Below are 22,609 nucleotides of genomic sequence, written 5' to 3' on the forward strand. Positions count from 1 at the left end.
ATATAAATGTCTGTTCAGTCAGTTTTCTCTTCCCAGTAGCGTGTTTGTGTGATTTATCCTCACATAAAAACCAGGCCATGTCGTCCTTGAATCAGTCAAGCTGGTAAAAACTGTAGATTTCAGTGGTGGAAGTCAAAGTTATCTTGCAGGCAGATTTTGGGGTAAGAGGGAAGGGGGGTTTGTGATTGTACCCGATACAGTCGGACAGAAAAGGCTGGAAACTTGTTTTTTTTTTCAGTCACAAAACACGCCTGCCTCAAAGAGGCATTGAGTTTAAATCAGCCTGGAAGCTAAATGGTATGAGAGAAGTCTGTTCCATGGCTGAGGGAGGGACCTGTTGACTGTTGAGGCCACGCAGACACATAAATGGCCACAGTGACAGCAAACAGAAGTAGATGAGGGTAAAACAGAAGTGCAAAGACGACAGCCTGCTCGCTCAGACTGTACACTTGTCAAACATTTCATACTGTATCGCTCCCCCCCCCGTGTGGTTACACAGATTCAGTAGGAGACTGGTCATCGACGTTGTGCCTCATTGACTGAACACTGGTCAGGATTTTCTTCTGGTGGCCGGCTAGAGAGACGCCAATCCTCTGAAGGTCTCTGCCAAAACACAGACGTACATTATCAGAAGTATGGCATATTAACACGGCCACTGTTAAAGGTGCTACGTTTAGGTATTTAACACCAATATATCATCACTACCATTAATCATGAGGGGAATAAAAAGGTGCCAAGTGCTCTAAATTAGCACAGCATGAGCATGCAGCATATAAGGATAAGGGCTAGTTTTTACTGGTTTGATTAAATAATGATGACGTTCCATGTTTCATTTCCAGAGAAAAAAATGCAACATTTCACACAATTATGTCTCAGCTTTTTGACTCTATAGCTCCATGTTTTTTCTGTGAATTAACAGGAGAAATAAAAGTCTTATTTTTCCCGTTTAAGCAAAACCAGCCCAATCTTCTGTTTCCCATGTTTAAGTATTCTTAATTAATCCCTGTGGGGACATTGACCTGCAGTGCAGTGGACAGGGACCAACAACAAAAGCATACCTACAGCACGTTACACATATGTAAGCAAAGCTAAAACTACTAGAAATTCTCACAGATGAAGATGGTGCAGGGAGAGAAATGTTGATCAAAAATCTCACTTTCAACATGTTCACTTGAAGACTGAGAACAAACCACAAGCAGAAACACCAGGTATGCCAGTTATGAGGAACAGCTACATGACAGCCAGAGTTTGTGTGAAATACAGGCTGAGTTCAAAGAACAGCGTCTCATATACCACTTGTCGGAAAGAGCTTTTCACTATTTTGACAGTGGTCCAAATTGTTTACAGCAATTACAGTTAGTCACAATTTATTAGACAGACATATAGTGAGTGTTCTGAAAAAGAGCTCATAGCATTTTATAGAACGTTAAAAGAGGAAGAAAGGATGGAAGTAAGTAAGCCTGGGAGCCGGCTCAGACAGAACACACGGACCAGCAGTCAGCCAACCAGCCGTCCTGCCAATTGTCCATCTAACGAGACACTGACTTGGCAGGTGAGCGGTGTGAGACGTAGGCAGGAGGAGACAGACAGACGAAATGAGAGAGGCAGTTAAATGGGTAGACTTACTCAGCTGTGATTTGTGTGACGAGTGGCAAAGAAGTGAAGCCCGAGCCCAGGAAAGAGTCTCGATACTGGGTCATCTTCAGTGCAGCCAGCCAGTCTTCCACGGAGCTCACCCTGCTGAGGTCAGGAGCCCCGCGGTCTAACAGGGGATGATGGGAAGGACTGCAGACAGTGGATACCAACGGAGAGACAGGGAGGCGTTGAAAAAATAAGCACTGTTTCATTGATACAGATTGTCGAGACAGGGAGAGTGTGTTTGTGTATGGAAATGAGTTTGTATCTCTCCTCACCCAGGGGCGATGTTGTTGGTGCCGGCTTTCAGAGATGCAGGGTTGCGTATCATTTTGTCCAGCATGCTGACAATATCGGGGAACTTTGGCCGCGCGTTCCTGTCTTTCTGCCAGCAGTCCAGCATCAGCTGGTGCAGCACTACTGGACAGTCCATGGGAGCAGGCAGCCTGAAGTCCTGCTCAATGGCATTTATCACCTGGGGCACAGTGGGAGAGGGAAGGAGGGGGGCAAATGGACGCAAATGGTTAGAGACAGTGGAAGATCACTGATCTAATATAATCAATATCTTTATCTAAACACTGGGCTAAATGACTGTGTTTCTCTTAAAGTGACAAACCCTCAGAGAATTATTGGCCAATAAGAAAGAGAACTGTCAGCGTCTTCCAGCTCGTTGTTATGGCCGACAACGTTGCTGTTTTGGTTCAGTCGAGCTGGTGAATATTCATTTAGCTGCTGGAGCCAGACATTTCCCTCAGGAGTCGGTGGAGACCAAAATACAGCTAAAAATAGAGCAATACTGAACAGATAAATGATTTCAAATGAATGCTAATGTTGTATCTGAGATTTAAACTGTTTGCTAACACATTCATTATATCAACTGCATGAGGTGATGTTACTTCATGTCAACTTGTTCTGCTGCCCCCATGCGGCCAGAAAAAATGCTGCTTCACATTATAATATTAAAAACACTGAAATGGTACTTTAAGCATCTTAAAGCATCCATAATGTTCCAAGTGTAATGGAAAAGGTATAATTTGGAGATTTGATCAAATCAGTCATTTGATCGCTGGGAAGTGGTCCTGATTTAATGAGCACAGAGTCTCGGGGGAACGGCTGCAGTTTGAAACTGGGTTCAATTATACAGGAGTGTCCGCCGCCACCCACACCTCCGTCACCCACATTTTTGATGGGGAAGCAGAGAAAGAGGAGACATAGACTTAGAGACTTAGACTTAGAGAGACTTAGACTGCATCTGTGACAGTTTTGGAGAGGTAAACACGCTTTTTGCACTCTAAATATTCACCTGAGCCTCATTATGTGGTTCTGTGAGCTACTACAAATGACAAGTTAATGAGGGCAAGTAGCTTTATTGAAATGAAAGGGTTTGATTGGATGAATTTCTGAAGATTTATGGAAATAGAAAATATGAGGAATTCTCAATAATATAATGATGATAATAACAATTCATTGACTAATTTTTACATGTAACAATAGACAGCACAACAGCTAACATGGAAATGTTTTCCCACTTTTCTAGTTGGGGAAATGAGAGATATACATGACAGAAGGGAGAACCTATTTTGACGGGAACATGTTGCTGTGACGTGACATCAGTAAATTGCGCTCAGCGTGGTGCTGGTCTGTGATGCTCAGGATATCAGAGGGATGAAAGAGGGAAAGTCGAGTCCAGCAATCTCGCCGCTGTTTAAGGGACACTTCATATTTTGCACTCGAGTTTTGATTTGTGCCTTCCTGTTGGCAGAGGAGGGTTCAGTGGGGGAGGGGATAGTCTTCCCTACAGCTCCTTTGTGATTTTGGCTGATAAAACAGGTGTATTCTTACAGAAAATCTTGCCTCATTCAGCTTTATTTAAAACCACAGAGAAAGAGAGGAAAAAAAAACTTAGTTAAGAGGATTCAATTTCCATTTGAGAACTTATCCTGACATAGCGTGCAGTCGCTCAGTACATCCAGATATTCATCACTAAGAAGCAGAGGCGCCTTGCTGCAGTCTCTGATGCCAAGGCAGGTAGTTTTACAAGAGGAGCTTCTGATTTCATTATGCCGGTGCAGGTATTGAGAATGATAAGGACCTTTCGAGGTTTTCCTGTGAAAACTTTTAGGCAGGAATTTGGTATTGCAGAGAGGCTGTGCTAAATACGCCAGCACACCTTTGAGAGCAGATTGTAATTATCCTGAACATCACAGAATTCAAAATTTCCCTGAGTGAAAGGGTACCGAGCTGCCTTGCCACCTTAAAAAAAAAAAAAAAATCAAAGAAAAGAAATATCAGGTGCAGTGATCATTATCACAAATCATTCTGCCCCCTGTGCCAGGGATGTGAGAAGATTTTTTTAAAACGTTTCCCCAGCTGTAATTATGATGGTTGTCGTGTTCACTCACATTGTTGTGTAACCTGCTGGCTCAAAGAAGTGGCGCTAAACATGATCTGTATTTGTAAAGCCTTCGGAAAATATCTATTTTCGCACGTCACATATTCTGTCCACGCTTTATTCTTTAGATGCCCTATGGGTATTTTTCATGGTTTTAAAAATTGCAGATACATTGACACATAATTGTAAAGTTTCTGTTGCAGATGACAAAAAAGCATTTTGTGTAAGTCATGAAAATGAAACTGACAAACTTGAAATATATAAGCAAACCATCTGTCAGCATCAGTATGGTTTATAAGATAAATGACAAATATGGAACAGTATTATTGAAACTATCATTTATGTTTAAAGAAAAATGTTTGACATTGTGGGCATCAGTCTCATTTGCATTCTTGGTGAGACTCAGATGAGTAGATCAATACCTCTCTCTCTGAACTCTAAATATGAAGCTATCACCAGCAGCCAGTTAGCTTCATTTAGCACAAAGACTGGTGAAAAGAAACAGTTCTACACATAAATCCATTGTAAAACCTTGTTTTCATGCTTCAGTTTTTGGACATACAAGATAAAACATATTGATTTGTGAGCTTTAGAAGTGCTGGTAGACAGCTTTAGTTACCATCTAGTCTTTAACCTTTACATAGTCACAGAGCTGCTGGTAATGGTTACATATGGATCTTCTCATCTAAATAAACTCTAAAGTGAATAAGGAAATGTCCCAGAGACTATTCCCTTTAATGAATTTTGTTTTACAGTCAGTAAAGCCAGAAGTTACAGGTATTAGATGCTGCCTTTCTACTGCATGGTTTTGCACAATTGACAATTCTAGTGACGATTCTCTTTGACCAATCAGTGGTCTGCACTGTATTGTATTTTTTGTCTCTACTAAAGGTTAATGAATTCTTTTTTTGCATCTCTTTTTATGTTTTCTTTCTGCCGGTCACTAACCGTCTCTGTCTTTCATGTCCAGCCGTTCCCCCACTTGTCCCCACTGTGTTCCTGCCATTCCCCATCCCCTGACCTCCACATCCACCTCCACACCTGCTCCTCATCCCCTCATTATCTTCCCTAGTTTACCTGCCCGTAGCCTCGACACTCTGCCAGATTTTTTTATTGTGCCTTCCTGCCAAAGTGTTCCAGTTCCTGCCAGCCTTATTTTATGACCTCTGCCTGTTTCGGGGCTCTTGCCAGCCAGTTTCTGCCCTCTTGGACTTGTCCGCCTCTACTTGCTTTGATCGTTGACCTAGTAAACACAGCTTTAACTCGACCTGTTCTGCCTCTAATTCAAGCTTTTGTTTGCACTGTGTCTCGAATTCTGATGATACTGCTGCGTTTTTGCTCATATTTTAATGATGGATTGTTCCTTTACCAAAGAAGAGGCACCATAAAATTCCTTGAAATAATACTTAAAGTTGTTTTTTCAGCTCTTTCTGTAAATTTAAAGGTTACAAGCCTGTGTCAGTGCACTTGTAAGCCAATCTAACGGCAAGCTGAGGGAATGCGGTGCTTCTACTACAGTAAATTCAGCGCTGGGGATTTGTCTGCTCGCTGAGTGAACTCTACTTGACCCCGACACACTTCTCAGGCTTTGTGCCGCATAAATTCTCTCTAAGCACCGCTGTCAATCAAAATAGCAGCGAGTGTAGTAAAACATCACAGGTCTCTTTCATGATTAATTCATGTTGAACACAGCACCTGTGGTGGCTCCGCTGACAATTTCACCGTTCCGTGTTCTTTGAAATCTTGTGTGTGTGCGCCTTTATGCACCTCTGCTGGCATGTGTGTGATATAGTTGAGTGTGTGTGCAGTATGTGTGAGTTTAGGGTGTGAGGTTCATGCATAGTTAATGCCCCAGCAGAACCTCGTTAGCTATAGTGGTAACACACACTTTCCACCATCATTATACGCTGTCTGCCATTTTAAACTGTCTCTGTCATTATACTGACTCTCTGTCATTACTGCATAGACTGGTTCTGTTGCTCAGGAGCAACCATAGAGGAAGAGGGCTGAGGTTGGAAGGGAGGAGGTGAGGAGAGATGGGGGTAACAGGCAGGGGGGAAGTGTGAAATAAGGGGAAAGTAGTGGTTAAGGTGATCTAAATGAAACAAAATGACAAAACTGAGGAATGAGTTTTATCTGTTGAAAATGTTTGTCTTAAAGTTGGAAGGGGGTCTTCTCACTGATTAACTAATGAGGTCTAAAGCAGGTAAAACATTGCTGAAGAGGAGCTGTGGTCTGAATGCAGTCTTACTGGAAAAAATAAGACAAAATATCTTATTAAGAATATTTTCCAGGTGATACACACAACTGAAGCCAGTCAGCAATGTTTTGGAAGATTTCCCACAGCAACAAAATTTATTTCAAAGTTTAAACTCAAGACAAACTGGAGGCTTGTAAAATTCCCAGGCTCCTCTGTGTCAAAGCCATTACATATATAGTTTCATAAAGCAGGAATTGGGATTTAGAGCATCAGTGCTTTGAAGTGGGTTTTAGTGCCAAAACTCGCTATAATCTGTGTATCGCATTTCTTCTCGGAATGGAAACCTAAAAATAAAAATGTCAGCAATCCGATCTTCTGGAACCTCCTTTTTCATGTACTGTACGTGATGCCCCTTAGGTTTAAACAGTAAAATTGAATACTCAGAGAGGATGAAGTAGTTGTTATGATACATCTTAATTCAACAACAGCAGAGCACTGTGCACTTCTTTTTCAGAAATTGGCAATTATTTCCAGCTTAAAAAACACAGGGTTGGATGTTACATCAAAACACTTAATGACATAATTGTGATGCCAGCACAAGGAACAAAAAAAACCCCACAGGGTATAGAAATGCAGCAGCAAATCATACTGTGAAGGTAATTGGAATAAAGTTGTCAAGACAATGAAATATTCCCGAAAGAAAAGATCAGCTGGAAAACAAATTCTCATGCCTTTTGGTCTGATGTTCCAGGGAACAAACACTTCTGTGACACTTAAATTGATGTCCTCATTTTCCATGTGTTTTCCTAGACATGCAGACACCCTGCTGTGAGAGACGGCAAAGGAAACAAACAAGCACAGCCCTCAACCCCCTGACTCACGTGCACGCAGGCGCGCACACACACACACACACGCACGCACGCACGCACACACACACACACACACACACACACACACACACACACAGACTCCAGAATGACAGCATGCGACAAAAAAATGGGTAAACATACAGAATCTTAGACACTCGGTAATCAATGAGAACACAAAAGAACAAGACAAACACTCTCTCTCTCTCTCTCTCTCTCTCTCTCACACACACACACACACACACGCAAACAAGCATGCAGTGACTCACATCTTGGTTGCTCATGTCCCAGTAAGGCCTCTCTCCATATGACATCACCTCCCAGGTGACAATCCCATAACTCCAGACATCTGAAGCCGACGTAAACTTCCTGTAGGCGATCGCCTCCGGAGCCGTCCACCGCACAGGGATTTTACCACCCTGACAAAGAAGAGGGAAGAGGAGAGGGGAAAATAAATGATGGGAAAAAATGAAGAAAATTATTGTCTTTATAGTCCCACTGTCATTCATCACACAGCACTAAACAGAGGCCATAGGCAGCCCATATATCTGTCATAGAACGTCATTAACATAAAGGTGAGGGCTGACTATTAATGTAAAGCTCATCACAATCCTAACCTGCACAGTGAAGACGACTGTGTTAAATGGAGAAGATAGAACGAGTGCTGAAAGAAATCCTTAATATAAGGGACTGAAGCACACTGACTGACTTGCAGTCAAAACGGACAGAAACATGAGGTAAACTACATACAATACAGTCAGCGTAAAACGGGTATACACATAAGTTCATTGTCACTGAATAGTTGGCTGAACAGGATTTCAAATCCATTGGATAATGGATCCATGGATGGGAGTTTCCATGGCAAGGTCAAAGTGCCACACCCCATGCACGCTAATCACATCAGAAACAAAAGAACACAAACGCATCTCAAAGTTAGAAAGATAAAAGTAATGTAATGCTGTCCACCGGCTGTCTAAACAACCTGCAGTTTTTGTTTTTCTGTGGCCACTGTGCACAATATTCTACCTCGTCACACCACGTGCTTCACACAGTAAAGAATACTCCGTAACATTCTTTACAAACTGCAGCAGCACACATGTTGTTCACATGCTGACATGTCCCCGTAGTCTGGTTTACGCTGGACAAACTAAAAGAAAGTCAAAAATTTGCATATCTGAACACAAAACTGCAAACCTCGCACAAAAACATGGATTATGCTATTGCTCTGAATAATGCACAGGCTAACCATGCCTCTGCAGCATCATTAAAGTCCTGGTGAATAGAAAAAATACCCCCTCACCTAAAGGTGGAGAAATGATCAACTCACTGCTCTGCAGAGAGACATATTGGATTCACACTCTTAACAGCCTCTGGCCTAAATGACAAACTCAATTTGTCATGTTTCTCTAGTTTATTGCGCTTGGTGGATGTGGTATCTGTACATTCATCTTCATAACTTTAAGGTATGTTTGTGTTCTTTTGTCTCTGATGTGATTATAGTGCATGGGTGCACTATTCATTAATGCATTATTCAATGATAATGCACCTGTGTGTACACCTGTTCTTGGTTCACTACATACAGTATGTTGTTAGCCTCCTCTTTGTCTATTTTGACCATGATGAAAGTGAGAGAAAGGTGGGACATAGCCCCCTCAGTCTGACGTCAGAAAGGCGCGGGGGTCTCCGAAGCTCTTCAACCATCACACAAGTAGTTCTGATGGACTATACCGGCTCCTTGGAGACTGCAGTGATCTTGGCTTTTCATATAGCGCCAGCACAAGTTCAAAATGTCCAACGCTTAAATTTATGGCAGGACACCTCTAAAATTAATGACTGAATTTCCATCAGCCTCGGGGTGAATATTCATTGAGTATGGGATCAAAAAGAGGAGGAGGAAAAGAGGAAGAGGAAAAAAACAAGGGGTCAAAATATGCACATTACCTCTGTGTAAATCATTCCCTTGCCAGTCATGCAAAGTGTAAGAGAACATAGTCGGTTGCAGACCATGTTCTCTAATGAGAGATCTGGTGGCTGGTTAGCATTCTTGTTGGATCTACAGGCTAACTTGTGAGCATTTGGTTTCTTCCCGTCGGTCTTCACAGTCAGCTACATGTTAAGATTAACATGACTTAGCATGCATGATTCCAACTGTACACGTTGCAACAGCATTAGCATTCAGCTTACAGTTGAGCTTAAGTACAGATGAGGCTCATTATGGATGGTTTAGACTGATGAAAAAAGTGTCTGACAAGCTGAGTCTTAAGAGTCTTAAAATGGCCAATGCATGCGTTCTCTCTGGCAAAACCCTCAGGACAAACTTTACATTGATTGTCCCACTAGTGGTAAAGATCTAAGGCTAGCAACATTATCAAAAGCTCACTCATCCAGCAAATTCATTTTTAACATCACATTCTAATGTGCTGTAAGTATTAAAACTTCACAGGGCTGCTAGCTTGGCAATAGACTTTAAGTGCTGTTTTTTTTTTTTTTTTAATCAGTGTGTATGGAACAGTGCAACCTCTTACACCATTATTAACATTACCATGGCAACAAGCAGCATCTTTTGGCCGCTGAATGCAGCATTAGTGTGTCCTCTTTTACATTCATTTGTGCTTGCATGTTGTCTGCGTGTGAGTGTGTGAAGTCCTCACCAGGGAGCTGGTGTAGGTGGGGTCAGAGGTGTCCTCCTCCAGATATCGTGATAAGCCGAAGTCAGACACCTTACACACCAAATTACTGTTCACCAAGATGTTCCGAGCAGCCAGGTCCCGGTGAACATAACTCATTTCTGCCAGGTACCTGTAACACCAACAGGATTTATTATGTGAATGTGTGTGTTATCCATTGCCAGCTACCTGGGCTACTATAAAAAGGTAATGGGATTTAGTGTGCGTGTTGTCCCTGCCAGCTATCTTTGATAAAATAGGAATGGGATTTAATGTTTGTGTACAGATACATGTTTCTGTGTTATCTCCGCCCAGATATGTGCAATAAAACAGATAGGATCTTGTAAGTGCACATGTGTATGTGTGTGTGTGTGTGTGTGTGTGTGTGTGTGTGTGCACGTGTGTGTGTAAAGAGTGTTTCAAGCTGCTAAGCTGACAAGTCATGGTGCTCTTAACTTGAAATAGAGTTGGTGGCTGTTGCTGCGTGTATGAATGTGTGTGTGTGTGTGTGTGTGTGTGTGTGTGTGTGTGTGTGTGTGTGTGTGTGTGTGTGAGACAGAGGGAGTTTGCAGAATGTGGAGGCAGCACATCTCAAGCTGCTGATGTCTGATTGACAATAACACATGACCAGACAGCACTGAATATCACCACATGAAACTTCACTCTGTTAGAATTGGTATTATATAAAAAAAGTCATTTCACACAACAATTATTGGAAGGTCTGAAAAGGTTTCTTATTCATCCATTATTATGATAAAAATGGGTTTCTGCTGCAGGAGTGTGTGTGTGTGTGTGCGTGTACCTCATTCCAGATGCGATGCCCCTCAACATACCAACCAGCTGGATCACTGGGAACTGCCCATCATTTTGCTGCAAAACCATGAACCGTGACAGGATTACTTTTATATTCCATTATCGGGCTCTTTCACTTTAGTTATTTACAGAAAGTCTGGCAGGTGAAAAGATATGTCGGTATTTTACATAAAATGCCATGACAGGAGCTATAACAGAGATTTGGAGAAAACAATATGGCTGTAATGTGATCAGAAAGAAGCATGGGACCACGGTCTGATCATGTTTTTATTTATTACATTTTCTATCAATACTAGAGTCCTAGGTGTTGAGTTAAAGAGTAAGTACGCTTCAAAGTGCTTGAAGGATTATTAAGCAGTGAGCTGACAATTTTTGCTAAACCGACACTCCAACATTCACACTCAGGTGTGCAGAGGTGAGTGAGATATAGCAGACACACGTTTGTCACCTGCCTCCTGCTGCATGTCAATAGTTCGTCCAGTACAACATGATGCTTCAGTTATTTGCACTTAGAAGAGAATAAAGCAGGCTGAAAAATGCAACATACACAAGTGGCTTTAAAACAGGCTTGCAGTGTTAAGTAGGAGCCAATTATGCTGTTTTCTCCTCTGGAGAACAGTTCAGCTAACCAAGATGTTTTTACGCTGGAATAATCAAACAGGGGCTGATTCTGCGTCCTGGTCTTTGATAATACGCTCCAATGGGCTTTTGCTTTCCCAAAGATGTACAGTATAGGATATGATGTAAAAATGGTTGATCCTATAATTGTAATTAGCTCCCAGTCAGATTATTAGATGAAAAAATTATACCATTGCTCATTGCTTTTTTTAATATCTCCTAAATGTGTGCAAGCATGGCCTAAATAGAAAAACCCAACAGAAAAAACATATATTTTGAGGAGCTGCAGGCTTGTTATGAGACCCAAAACATTCACCTTTTTGCTATTTTGCTCTTTCACCTTTGGGCCAGACAGATTGTGTCTCTTCTAAACACCACTGACATCCCTGCTGACATAGTTGAAGTGGAAGGTGTCTGTGTGTCTTTTAATTCACTTAGTGCATCAAACTGCGCCTTTGATGCTCCTCTAGCCTAATCCTCTGCAGGCAAAACCTTCTCCTAGGTACACACACACACACACACACATTGATCCTCTGGGTCTTGTGCCTGCAAGATGGTCACGCTAGGACAGCAACACCAGTGAGATCGATCGTTGTGTGTGTGTGTGTGTGTGTGTGTGTGTGTGTGTGTGTGTGTGTGTGTGTGTGTGTGTGTGTGTGTGTGTGTGTGTGTGAGTGAGTGTGTGTGTGTGTATGAGTCAAAAGGGGTCACACTGTGAGAACCAAACATCAAAGAGTTTCTCTTTCTGTCTTTAGAGGCGCCTCAAAAGGAGGGCAGGATCAAAGAGGAGGACAGACTGACAGACAGACATGCTGGCAGGGTGAAGAGGAAAGAGCACAGGAAGGAGAAGAGAGGAGAAAAGGAAGAGCAGGAGGTTGTTTCTGCCTTTGTGTCTCTTTTTCCAAAAGCTCCCAATCCTCCTTGCTCCATCTGTTTTTCTGTTTTGGTATTTTTGTTTGAATTACATGGGATTTGGGACTGAGGGAGAATGTGCATGTAGATACTGTAGACACATACACTGACACACACAGCATGTACAGTTTATGTATGTGAGTACTTATGTCTGACGCATTGATAAATAATAACATAGAGGATATTATTTGTTAAGGAGTGTTACGAGGCCATCTTTGAAAACAATTTGATAAGTTCCAAATTGTAAAGTGTAAAAGTGCTGCTCCATTAGGCAGTGTTTCTCAATTCCGGTCCTCGGGGCCCCCTGCCCTGCATGTTTCCCTCCTCCACCACACCTGAATCAAATGATCAGCTTGTCATCAAGCTCTGCAGTGGCCTGATAACGAGCCACTCATTTGAATCAGGTGTGTTGCAGCAGGAAACATCTAAAACATGCAGGGCAGGGAGCCCCGAGGACCGGAATTGAGAAACACTGCCATAAGGTGACTAAACACCTCAGCTCAGCTGGTCCTGCTGCTTTCAAGTGTACCGTACCACTCCGTCTGTGGTGAGGACCATGTGATGCAGCTAAAGATCCATATAAGATCCAAATGAGAGTCTAAATTGCCCTTAAATGCCCAGAAAATATATTTTCTCAATCAGTTTCACACTTTTTTTTTTTGCTAAATTAGTTCTGTATGGAGCCCGGGAGGCCAGTGTTACAATTTATGTCCTTTTTTGGTTGTTTAAGAGTTAAATTAAATTCAAACCTTAGAAATGTATTTTCTTTTCTTCTCTGCGCTCTTCTTACTGGTTTGAGTTGGGCGAGGCTCACTTAGAAAAAGGCTGTATCACAGACTTCAGTACACCAATCAGGATTTAGCAACGTCAGAATCTGATGACAGTGGGTGGGCTTTTTGGTCATGATCAATCTGATTGATCAAACCAGACTCCCATACCTCTTGATATTCTACTTTTACTGTAATTGTGTAATGATTGTCAGTAAGTATTTGTCACCTGCTTGCCACATTGCCTTCACTTTCTTACCTCCTGTCATTTCCTTTCATCTGTTCACCTGCTCAGCCAGTACACTCTCACTCCCCAGCCTTGCCAGCCACGCTCACCTGATCCTCACCTGACGCTCATTCCCAATCAGCCCAGTATTTAAGCTGCTCTCCCCACACTCACTAAGTGCAAGATTGTTCTTTGCTTCCGTGCAAGACTCTCTAACATTTACTGTTGGACGGCTCCCTTTGACCACGTCTTTTCTCCTGTTCCCCCAGTTTCCACTGCTTCTTTGGTGCTTGGCCACATCCAATATATTGAGAGACTATAGTTCTGAATTGAACTATGAACTGCATTGCTGCTTATCTGTATTGACCAGGTACTGCATTTTGGTCCTGAACAGGCCTGTTACACTGCTGTTTTGAAGGTTATGAATCAACTGTGAAGTGCAATTTTTAGAAATAATGAGATGTCAGAGGTACACATAATCATGGCATTTCCATGGCAACTGAGCAAATTCAATCTGTTGATGAGAGCCATGTGATACAGAACTCTCCAGAATGAGAAAGACCTTTTGCCATTCCCGTGGTCAAGAATGAACTATCACTGTTTGACAGACTTTGTGACCCAGCCAAGAATAATATTTCATTTCAAAAATACATTTAACCTGTAGATAACTAGTCACATCTGTATGTGTGCACAGTGCAGTATGTGTGTGTGTGTTATTTACCCTGAGAAATGAGTCAAGAGCTCCGTTCTCCATGAACTCTGTGATGATCATTGTAGGCCTGCTCTTGGTGACCACGCCCTCCAGTCTGATGATGTTTGGTTGGTCAAACTGGCCCATGATTGACGCCTCAGACAGGAAGTCCCTCCTTTGCCTCTCAGAGTAGCCAACCTTCAGGGTCTTGATGGCCACGGGAATTTCTTTTTTGCCGATAGGCTTCAGGCGACCTTTGTACACCTCCCCAAACTCACCTGCAAAAGGTAAAAAAAAAACAAAAAACCAGAGGTTATGTGGTTTTAAAAAATACCCGTACACATGTGGACTAGGTATGAAGCTCTTCAGACAACAGCATGTGACTCAGTGGGGAAAAACAAGTGCATTGTTGTTTTTTAATGTTCCCTTGAGTTCAGAGCCTGTAAATAAATGATGAAATAATAAAAAAGGCTAATAAATAATTGCATTTTAATGACATTTTATGATGTAAAATGGCTCACCTGTGGAATCTGATGGGCCGTAGTTCATACCATTTGGCTACCATTCATTATTAAAAATCCTCCATCAATCAAACAACACAGAGCATATTGTTCTTTGCAGCCGAGAGAGGGGCAGGGTGTGTTTAACACATAAACACTCTCTCAGTCGTGGGAGCTGCCCTCTGTATCCTCAGTCTCATACTGACGGCATTTCAGTGGCTCTGCTCCAGCAGATTGAGATTGAGGGCTATGTTCAAGGGCACACTGATGGTATTTTTGCAGACTGAAAGAACAACAAAAATCGAATCCCCTCAATAGGTCCTCTCAGGGGTCAGAAAAGGTTTGTAGCAGAGGTGGCAAACAAGATAAAAGGGACAGTGACAGTATTATTGCTAAGTTACTTGGCTTTGCACACCTCAGCTCTCATCTTGTGGTTAAACAAAGGTAGACAGGTGACCTCATGGATAAAGAGACTGTGCTGAAACACAAAGTTCATAGGTTCAATCCCTGCCTGCAACCTCTTACCATTCCTTTATATTAGCCTTAATGCAGATTCAAGGCATACCCAAAGTAAACTGAAAGCTGCAATTTGGTGTACATGCATGATTTTGTTTTTTCTTCAGCAGTCAGAATCACTGTGCTTCTGGCACTGAGTTTAAAAACTTTGCAGGAGAAGTTTTGCTTTCTGCCTGACTTGTTTTTTGGAAATAGATGCCTGCAAATGACAATATCTGGGCCTTATTAGCTGGAAAACACAATGGGATCACAGCATGAATGCTTTTAATAAAAACTGATAACAATACCACAGACAATGAATATTTAGCATTTGTGTTTCTGAAGCTATGTTGAGGCAAAAAAAAAGGCCATTCACTTTACTAATCTAGATAAACATCTTTATCTATATTTAGGCAATCTTTATTTAGGTCATCTATATTTAAATTTTGGTCCCTGTTTTGACTTTATTTTTGTTTTGTTTGTTACCCACTGAAGCAGCATGTCCTCATTTTTGGAAATTCACTCGCTATGAAGCACCACTCATCTGCACAATTGGTTACAATAGGTTTGATCATTAAATGAAATCAGAGGGCAGGCAATTATTTTCAGCACAGAGATGGAAGATCCTATGTGATCAAACAAGGTTTAAAGGTGAGAGTGCAACGTCCATTTTGATACCAACTTATCACCTGCATACACATACTGGTTTGAGTTATAACTGAGAAAACGTAGAAAATTAGCATGTCCGCTGGCTTTGATATGGTACAACAGCTTTCTGTGGGTTATTATAGAGTTTTGGATTCAATATTCTACTGGACTGGATTGACTGAACCTTTGCCAATATAATGAGAGCATTTTTGTCATGGCGTTATGATGCGTGGATTACCCTGAAACATAGCAGTTGTATACATAGACGGATGGAGTATTTAACAGCCCATTCTTTAAGAGGTTGGTTGTGCAGGCTAAAGGATTTTCTAACTCTGTTTCTGTGGCCTGTAGCATCAATATAATGTGATGGGGTTTCTCTGGCTGGCTAGGTACACCACTCAGCATTATCTACCTGACTAGAAGTAAATAGAGTAAGGTTGGACTATTCAGTACTTACTTTATGGTTGTCTAACATTTTATAACATGACATCATCAGGGTTATTTTAGGTTAAAAAGATGTTGGCAGAAATGTTTAAACCCTGGCTCCTTTCTCACCTCTGCACAGCCGGCCAATCACAGTGTGTTTCCCTCTATCATATCTTATCTTAACCTGTAATAGTACATCATAGTTCATTTAGATATTCTATTGTTAATCTGTAGCTGCAAAGTGACTAGTAACTAAATTTAGTGGAGTAAAAAGTGTATTGTTTGCCCCTGACTTGTAGCAGAAGAAGTATAAAGTAGCAGAAAATGGAAAAATGGAACTGTAACTGCAAAGAACCTCAAAATTGTCCTGACTGCAAGTACAGTATTTGAGTGAATGTGCTTTGTTACTTTCACCTCTGCTTTTGCAGCTGTTCTCGGAGGTTTTCTAGTTCACATGTCTTTCTTTATGCATTGTCTATTGGTTTGATAGGTTACAATGTCAAGAATATGAACTGGTTTTATCGACCGTCTTGAACTTCAACGTACAGAAAATTTTCCTTCCGGTGCTGCACAGACTATATAATATCTTTTGTCAAAATAAATTCAACCATATGCTTCTTGGGGACATGAAAATTGAATACCACTTCAAAATAAAAGTCCTCATCCCAGAAATAAAAATCAGTGTGTGAATAATGGATGAGTGATGGGAATTAGATGACAGGTTATGTCGTCCTGTCTCACTGTGATCTCTTCTCCACATCTCACTGCTCATTAAAAACTATCTACTGTCACCGCTGTAAACCAGAAGAAGTAGGGATGGATGGAGGGTAAAATAGGAAGGAGAATGGAAAGAGGATGGGGGAAGGAAGGAGAGAAGGGGGGCATAAATGAAAGAGTGAAGGATGGAAATGAGACAGTACTGATAATAAGGGAAAAGAGGGAATGAAGTATGGAAGGAGGGAGAGGGAGGAATCATTTTTGCAAGGAGAGGTGAGATCAGATGACATGTCACTTCCTCTTTTTCTAAAATAGAGGTGCTTGAGGAAAAGATGGAATAGAAGAGAATGAATGTAAGTAAATTAACTGGCCTGTCAGATGAGATATTATTGCTAGTTTCTATTCTAAGTGTTTCAGAACTTGTCTTCAGTCAAATAAAGTGTTTTTTTATGAATGGCACTTACAGTGAGGGTGATAGTAACAAGGAAAGAGAGGGGTGTTATCACAGAGGAAGAGGAAGAGAGTGAGGTGAGATATTTTTACTATGTCCTCAGGGTTCTTTCTTTTTATCTTTGCTCCTCAATCTGTTGTTCTGCTTCTTCCCCCCTTGGTTCTTTGTTTTAGCATTTCTCTATGCGCAAACAAACTTTACAACTCCAGAGGGGCTGAATCAGAGACAGAGATGAAGATAGGGGAAAGTATCAAAGAAATATAGAGAGAAAAACAAAAAGAGAGAAAGAGCTGTGGCTAAATTTTCACTTTCTATCGCCGCAGAGTGGGAGAGATTCAACCGTTTAAGGGCTCACAGCCTGGCCACATCTCAATCACCCAGGCTCATATTTTTCCCTCCCTCCCTGTCGTTTTCATCCCTCCTCTGTCACCTCTGGCTGAGGTGAGAAACCTTCCAGAGAGAAATAAAGCGAGAAGCCGAGGGATTACGGAAAGCTTCTCAGAGTGGCTCAACAGACCAAAGCCGAAAGCACATACTCTCAGCGGTGAGGGGCTGAATCTGGTTCATGACCTTTATCACCCAGAGCTCCATGGCCATTTGGGTTTGATTGGTTTTGGTCCAAAGGGAAAAAAAAAAGTTAGTTTTCTGGGGGAAAACATTTGGAGTATAAACATTGTTCCATCTACTATGGTTTGCATTAGAAGACAAATAACACGAATCAATTATCAAAGATTCAAATCTGCCCAATTACCACAGGGTTCTCTGAAAATACATATCATGAGCCAATATACATTTTCCAGCTTCATCCACTGACTGTTTCTTGATTTTCCAGATAATGTATTATAATGTGATCTAAAATCATTGTGTGTGCAGAGAGGTGTTTGGGGAGTTGGAGGCAAAGTGGAGGGACAGGCTTGCTGCACCGAGAGGCTCTGGAGAAGAGAGCCAGGGGCAGAGCTCGAGCTTCTGGGGGAATAAACACCTGGAGTCACAGCGGATTCTGCTCTGGAGCTGTTTGCCAAACAGGACGAGAGCTCTGAATTTCTTTCAGAAACTTTTGGGATTTAAAAAATGGATTTATCTTCACTTTCGCTTCTCAACCTGTGTGCAGCAGTGAGCCGCCTAGGTGCTGACCTCAACTGTCGGGTGTTTGTAATTCTCTCTGTCCCTGTTGACTGCTGGCCGGAGGGGAAATGTACTTTACTTCATGAACGGAGAGAGAGGAGAGAGAAGAAATGGGACTGGAGGGAAACAGAAAGGACAGGTGTCTCTGGTGAGTGCTGAGTTCAGTCAGAGGCTGAAGTCAACACACAGTCAGTGCCTGCTGACGTTTGCTAAATTAAATGCCTGTTGCGGCCAATAAACACGTGGTTTGATTATTTGTGTCTCAATGGCTGATACACAAAAATGATCCCACGTTTAAGCGCCGCAGGTTATGTAAACTGACAATTTGAACATGCCGTTAGAACTAGATTTTGACACAGAGCAGCGCTATTAGCCAGGGCCGGGATGAAGTAATAAAATAACGCTTTGTTTCTGGCCCCAGGCAAGGCCAGATGAACCCATTAGGTAAGTGCAATGCACACTGAGACCAGGAACCAACCGATACCTCCAGGCTGAAATGTCAACATGTGAGGTTTTTCTGTGTCAGTTAGCAGGTGGTAATTTGATTAAACACAAATTTAATATGCGAGTGCAATAAAAACTATAGTAATTGGTTAAATTTTGACACAAGGGCTCTCTGTCAGACAGGGCTACACAATGAGTAAAATTTGGAACAAAAATAAAACAGTACCAAAAGACAACTCAACCTGAGGCTTGTCGGAGGCCTGGGGCAGGTCAGAAATGTAACTTTACCCCTAGCTGGCAGCATTGAGCTTTCATGACTTTGACAAAGTTATTTATGCATAAATTTGATGCAAAAATGTCTGATTGCTTTTACACATTAGCCCTACAATTGATGACTGGGTTGGACGATGATGGCTCTCACTGATGTATCTGCATTTTTTGAAGCTATTTATAACTGTGAGTTTTATTATATGTTTTGATTTGATGTTGTTAATCTATTTTATGCTCAAATGTGTGTTCTGTGCTTCCTGACTCGGATCCCCTTGGGGACAATAAAGAAAAATGAAATTCTTGAAGTTATTGCATAGTTTCAGTACTTAGGGATCAGTGGTAAAATAAGGCACTTAATCTTCGCAAATTTTTCCTTATTTTTTGGTTTCTTGTTTCCATCTTTTTTTTCTTTTTACATCGGACAGCTGAAATGCAAAAACTCTGCCTCCCCCCCAAAAAATTTCAGAGGATGCTCTGGGACTCCATTTCACATCCAACTTTCTCTATTTGCCAAACATCACAGAGCATTTTTACAGTGAGCGCTCAGATAGCCAAAGAGAATGCATGAAGACAGTATTAATTTATTCCAGTGAAAGTTTTCGGCATGAATAAAACATCTCTCCTGACTTCAAAGGAAAAAAAATAAAGCAAAATAATGAATTGATATTGCACGTTTCCAGATCTTTGTCATTGACACCAAAAGTGTGGCACAGTTGAAGAACTTGATTAATTTACTGTAGAGTTCAAGTGACAGATGGTCTCATCAAAGGAAACCAAGGTTTATTTTTCTAAAGTTTACTTCTGAAGCAGTTTATAGTAGATATGAATGAGGACTGTGATTTTTTTTCATCTTGTACAAATAGAATGAATTCATCTTAGTATTTGACACATATTATAATAATCTTCAACGTCTTTGACACAACATAGAAACAACATGACAGAGAGGAGGGCAAGTCAAGCGTCAAAGACACTAAATCTATGAAAATCCCTACCTGATCCAATGACTTCCTCTATTTTGACGCAGGAGGGATCGATTTCCTTGGCAAATTCTCGGACGGCCTCGTTGGGGTCCTCGTAGGTGAAGGGGTCAATGTAGATCTTGACCCCTGGTGAACTGTGACCTTCAGACAGGGTGGGAAAGGTCACAGTGGGGGTGGGACCGCTGAACATGTCAGGCCTCAGAGTCACCTCTGGAGAGAAAATGAAGGGGCAAAAATCAACACTGTTGGAAGTTTGGTGTTTGGAAAGGCAGAGCTTTTTAAAGTTTCAGTGGTGGTCGCACCTCCTCCTGTGTTGTACTGCTGCAGCTTGTCACCGTACACACTCTCCTTCAACTGCCGTCTTCTACAGGCACAAGCAGAGCGATTTTTGGAGAAAAAGGAGAGCAGCCAGAAATGTTACACAAAGTTTGAAAAGTGGAAAAATACTAATTGGTTGCCTTCCCTTCAGCTCAGTTAAAACAGTGTTACTGAATGTCAAAAAAAAATCTGTTTGAGACAAAGAAGTCTCTCAGAAATTCATTAGTGTTGGCTGACTTGTTATTGTTCTGTGTCAGCTGTAGTTTCCTGCTTTCATCTGGAGATGGAAGCACAGAAATGCACTTTGTAATATTTTAATATGTCAAACGATCTTCATAATAGACACCTTATCCTGTACACGCGAGAGAGAGTCTGTCATTGCCAGGTCTGGGACGTCACAGAAACCTTTAGAAAGTCTACGTTAAAGCCAATAATTTTTATGTTTATATGTCATTATTGTTCCAAAACTGCACTTCCATTTCTAGTGAATGCAACAATCAAGCAAGCTTAGGAATAGTTTCTCACACAGAGGCCATTTTTATATTCTAAATTTTAAAAGTAAAATTAATACTAATGCTAATTACTTTTGGGTTTGGCCAAACTTCTCCTGAAAATACCCAGTTTTTTCTAAAATGTTTAAACTGATGTTCACATGGATTTAATGTCCAAATGCACGTTGTTCACTGTAGCTAACAGTAAACATCGGTTCCTCTTGGTTAATGTGTTTATTCCTGACCAGCGATTCTTAACTCAAGGTTCACTTACTGCCTTTCAACCACATCTTACAGTGTTCCTCAGCAGATACAATTTGCTCAGTTGTCATGGAGATGGGGGTTGGGGGGGTTGGGGGGGTTGGGGGGGATTGTAAACCTGTTATCGCACGATGGAAGCTCCAGACACTGAGATGTGGTTGAAAGCTCTGTAAAAGACCTTTTTCACACATGACATCTTGACATGTCACAGGAAATTAACAGGTGTAAATTTATGATGGCTCAATTCCATTTAGCTGCCTCAGTTTCAGGTTCCTGGTGTTGTGCAAGCTGGCTCTCTGTCACACAGTAAGGGTTTACTGGGACACTTGAACAGAGTGGAGCCATTGTTGATGTCATTGGTAACACCTGTGCTTTTCCGACCATGACAAGTCAAAATGTCAAATATAGACGAGCAAATTCGCAGATTAAAAAAGGAGAATAATGAACCTTACTGAACATTATCAAGTCAGTACATGTGACACAGATGGTGTGGGTGTGGGTGTGGGTGTGGGTGTGGGTGTGGGCGTGGGTGTGAGCGTGGGTGTGAGCGTGGGTGTGTGTGGCTGCGTGCATGTATTACCTGGTACAGATGATGGCGATTGCAACCAATGAGACGATACACACTCCACCTACTAAAGAGCCTGCAATCAGGGAGAGCTGCTGTCCGAGCTCTGACTTATACTCATCTGCAGAAACACACATACAAAAAACACACAATCCGCACACATTGAAGAGAGGTATTTTTGGTATTTTTTGAGGCACTCTCTCATACACACCTGTGCATTTCTGCAAGGGAAAATATACACCTTACAGTTTCTCTGTCTCAAACACATATAAAGTATCTTTTGTGAGGCTCCTTTTACATGACTGCAAGAGCGCGCGCACACACACGTGCGCGCACACACACACACACACACACACACACACACACACACACACACACACACACACACAAAGTAGGGTCGAATTTAATTACTTCACAGCCAGATTTTCACTCTTGCTCAACCTCTCAAATTCCCTCTCTCAGTCCTGCACTCTCTTTCCTCTTCACCACAAAACCTCCACCAACACACACACCTCCACACACTCCAGCCAACCAACCACCCACTTACCGTCGGTGAGTGTTTGGAAGAGCATGTCCTTGCTGTAGGCTCCGAAGCCGGCCACAGTGCGGGCCCTCACCTGGACCACGTAGCCGGTCCCTGGTCTCAGACCCTCCAGAACAACATTGGGTGTCTCGCTCTGGATCACTGAACTGTTCAGCACTGACGACTGGGACTGAAGAGGAGGTTGAGAGAGAGATTAATATGTTTCACAGCCATGCAAGACAGACTGTAATATTTCTTCAGTCACAGACTACCAGAGACTAAATTTAGTACTCAGTTTTGGCCTTCAGCTAAGACAAGATTAATTCTTCCAAAGTTCCAGTTCAAACTGAGACATTTACCATTTTCAGACTGTGACACCACAGACACCCTGACCACAGATGGTGTAACTGCAACATCTTGACTTTGAATTCATTTGGGATCTTTGTCACACTGTGCCAGTCTCTATCACATTTCTTTTGTCTTTTTCCATTTTTCTTCCGGCAGTAAAAAAGAGCAGTTCAATTGTCATCTACATTTTGCTTCTGTGCTCCACAAACTCAGACGATCTGTTTCTATCTATCTGTTCACACCGTTAAGAGTCAGTTCACC

At 41.8% G+C, this 22,609-nt stretch overlaps 1 protein-coding gene across 1 annotated transcript in view; it reads right to left on the reverse strand.

Moving 5' to 3' along the window:
• Positions 1-235: 235 nt before the first annotated feature.
• LOC139329849 (ephrin type-B receptor 1-like) overlaps positions 236-22,609 on the reverse strand; it is a 79,309-nt gene continuing 56,935 nt past the window's right edge. The window contains exons 10-20 of the mRNA XM_070960426.1: positions 22,025-22,190; positions 21,493-21,598; positions 20,145-20,206; positions 19,855-20,052; positions 13,817-14,064; positions 10,562-10,629; positions 9,745-9,892; positions 7,363-7,512; positions 1,914-2,110; positions 1,627-1,785; positions 236-603 (exon numbers count right to left, since the gene is read on the reverse strand). Coding sequence (XP_070816527.1) covers positions 492-603; positions 1,627-1,785; positions 1,914-2,110; positions 7,363-7,512; positions 9,745-9,892; positions 10,562-10,629; positions 13,817-14,064; positions 19,855-20,052; positions 20,145-20,206; positions 21,493-21,598; positions 22,025-22,190 — 1,614 coding nt within the window. The 3' untranslated portion in view covers positions 236-491. The remainder of the gene's footprint in view (positions 604-1,626; positions 1,786-1,913; positions 2,111-7,362; positions 7,513-9,744; positions 9,893-10,561; positions 10,630-13,816; positions 14,065-19,854; positions 20,053-20,144; positions 20,207-21,492; positions 21,599-22,024; positions 22,191-22,609) is intronic.

The sequence above is a fragment of the Chaetodon trifascialis genome, chromosome 4 (genome assembly GCF_039877785.1).
Source record: "Chaetodon trifascialis isolate fChaTrf1 chromosome 4, fChaTrf1.hap1, whole genome shotgun sequence".
Lineage (NCBI taxonomy): Eukaryota > Metazoa > Chordata > Actinopteri > Chaetodontiformes > Chaetodontidae > Chaetodon > Chaetodon trifascialis.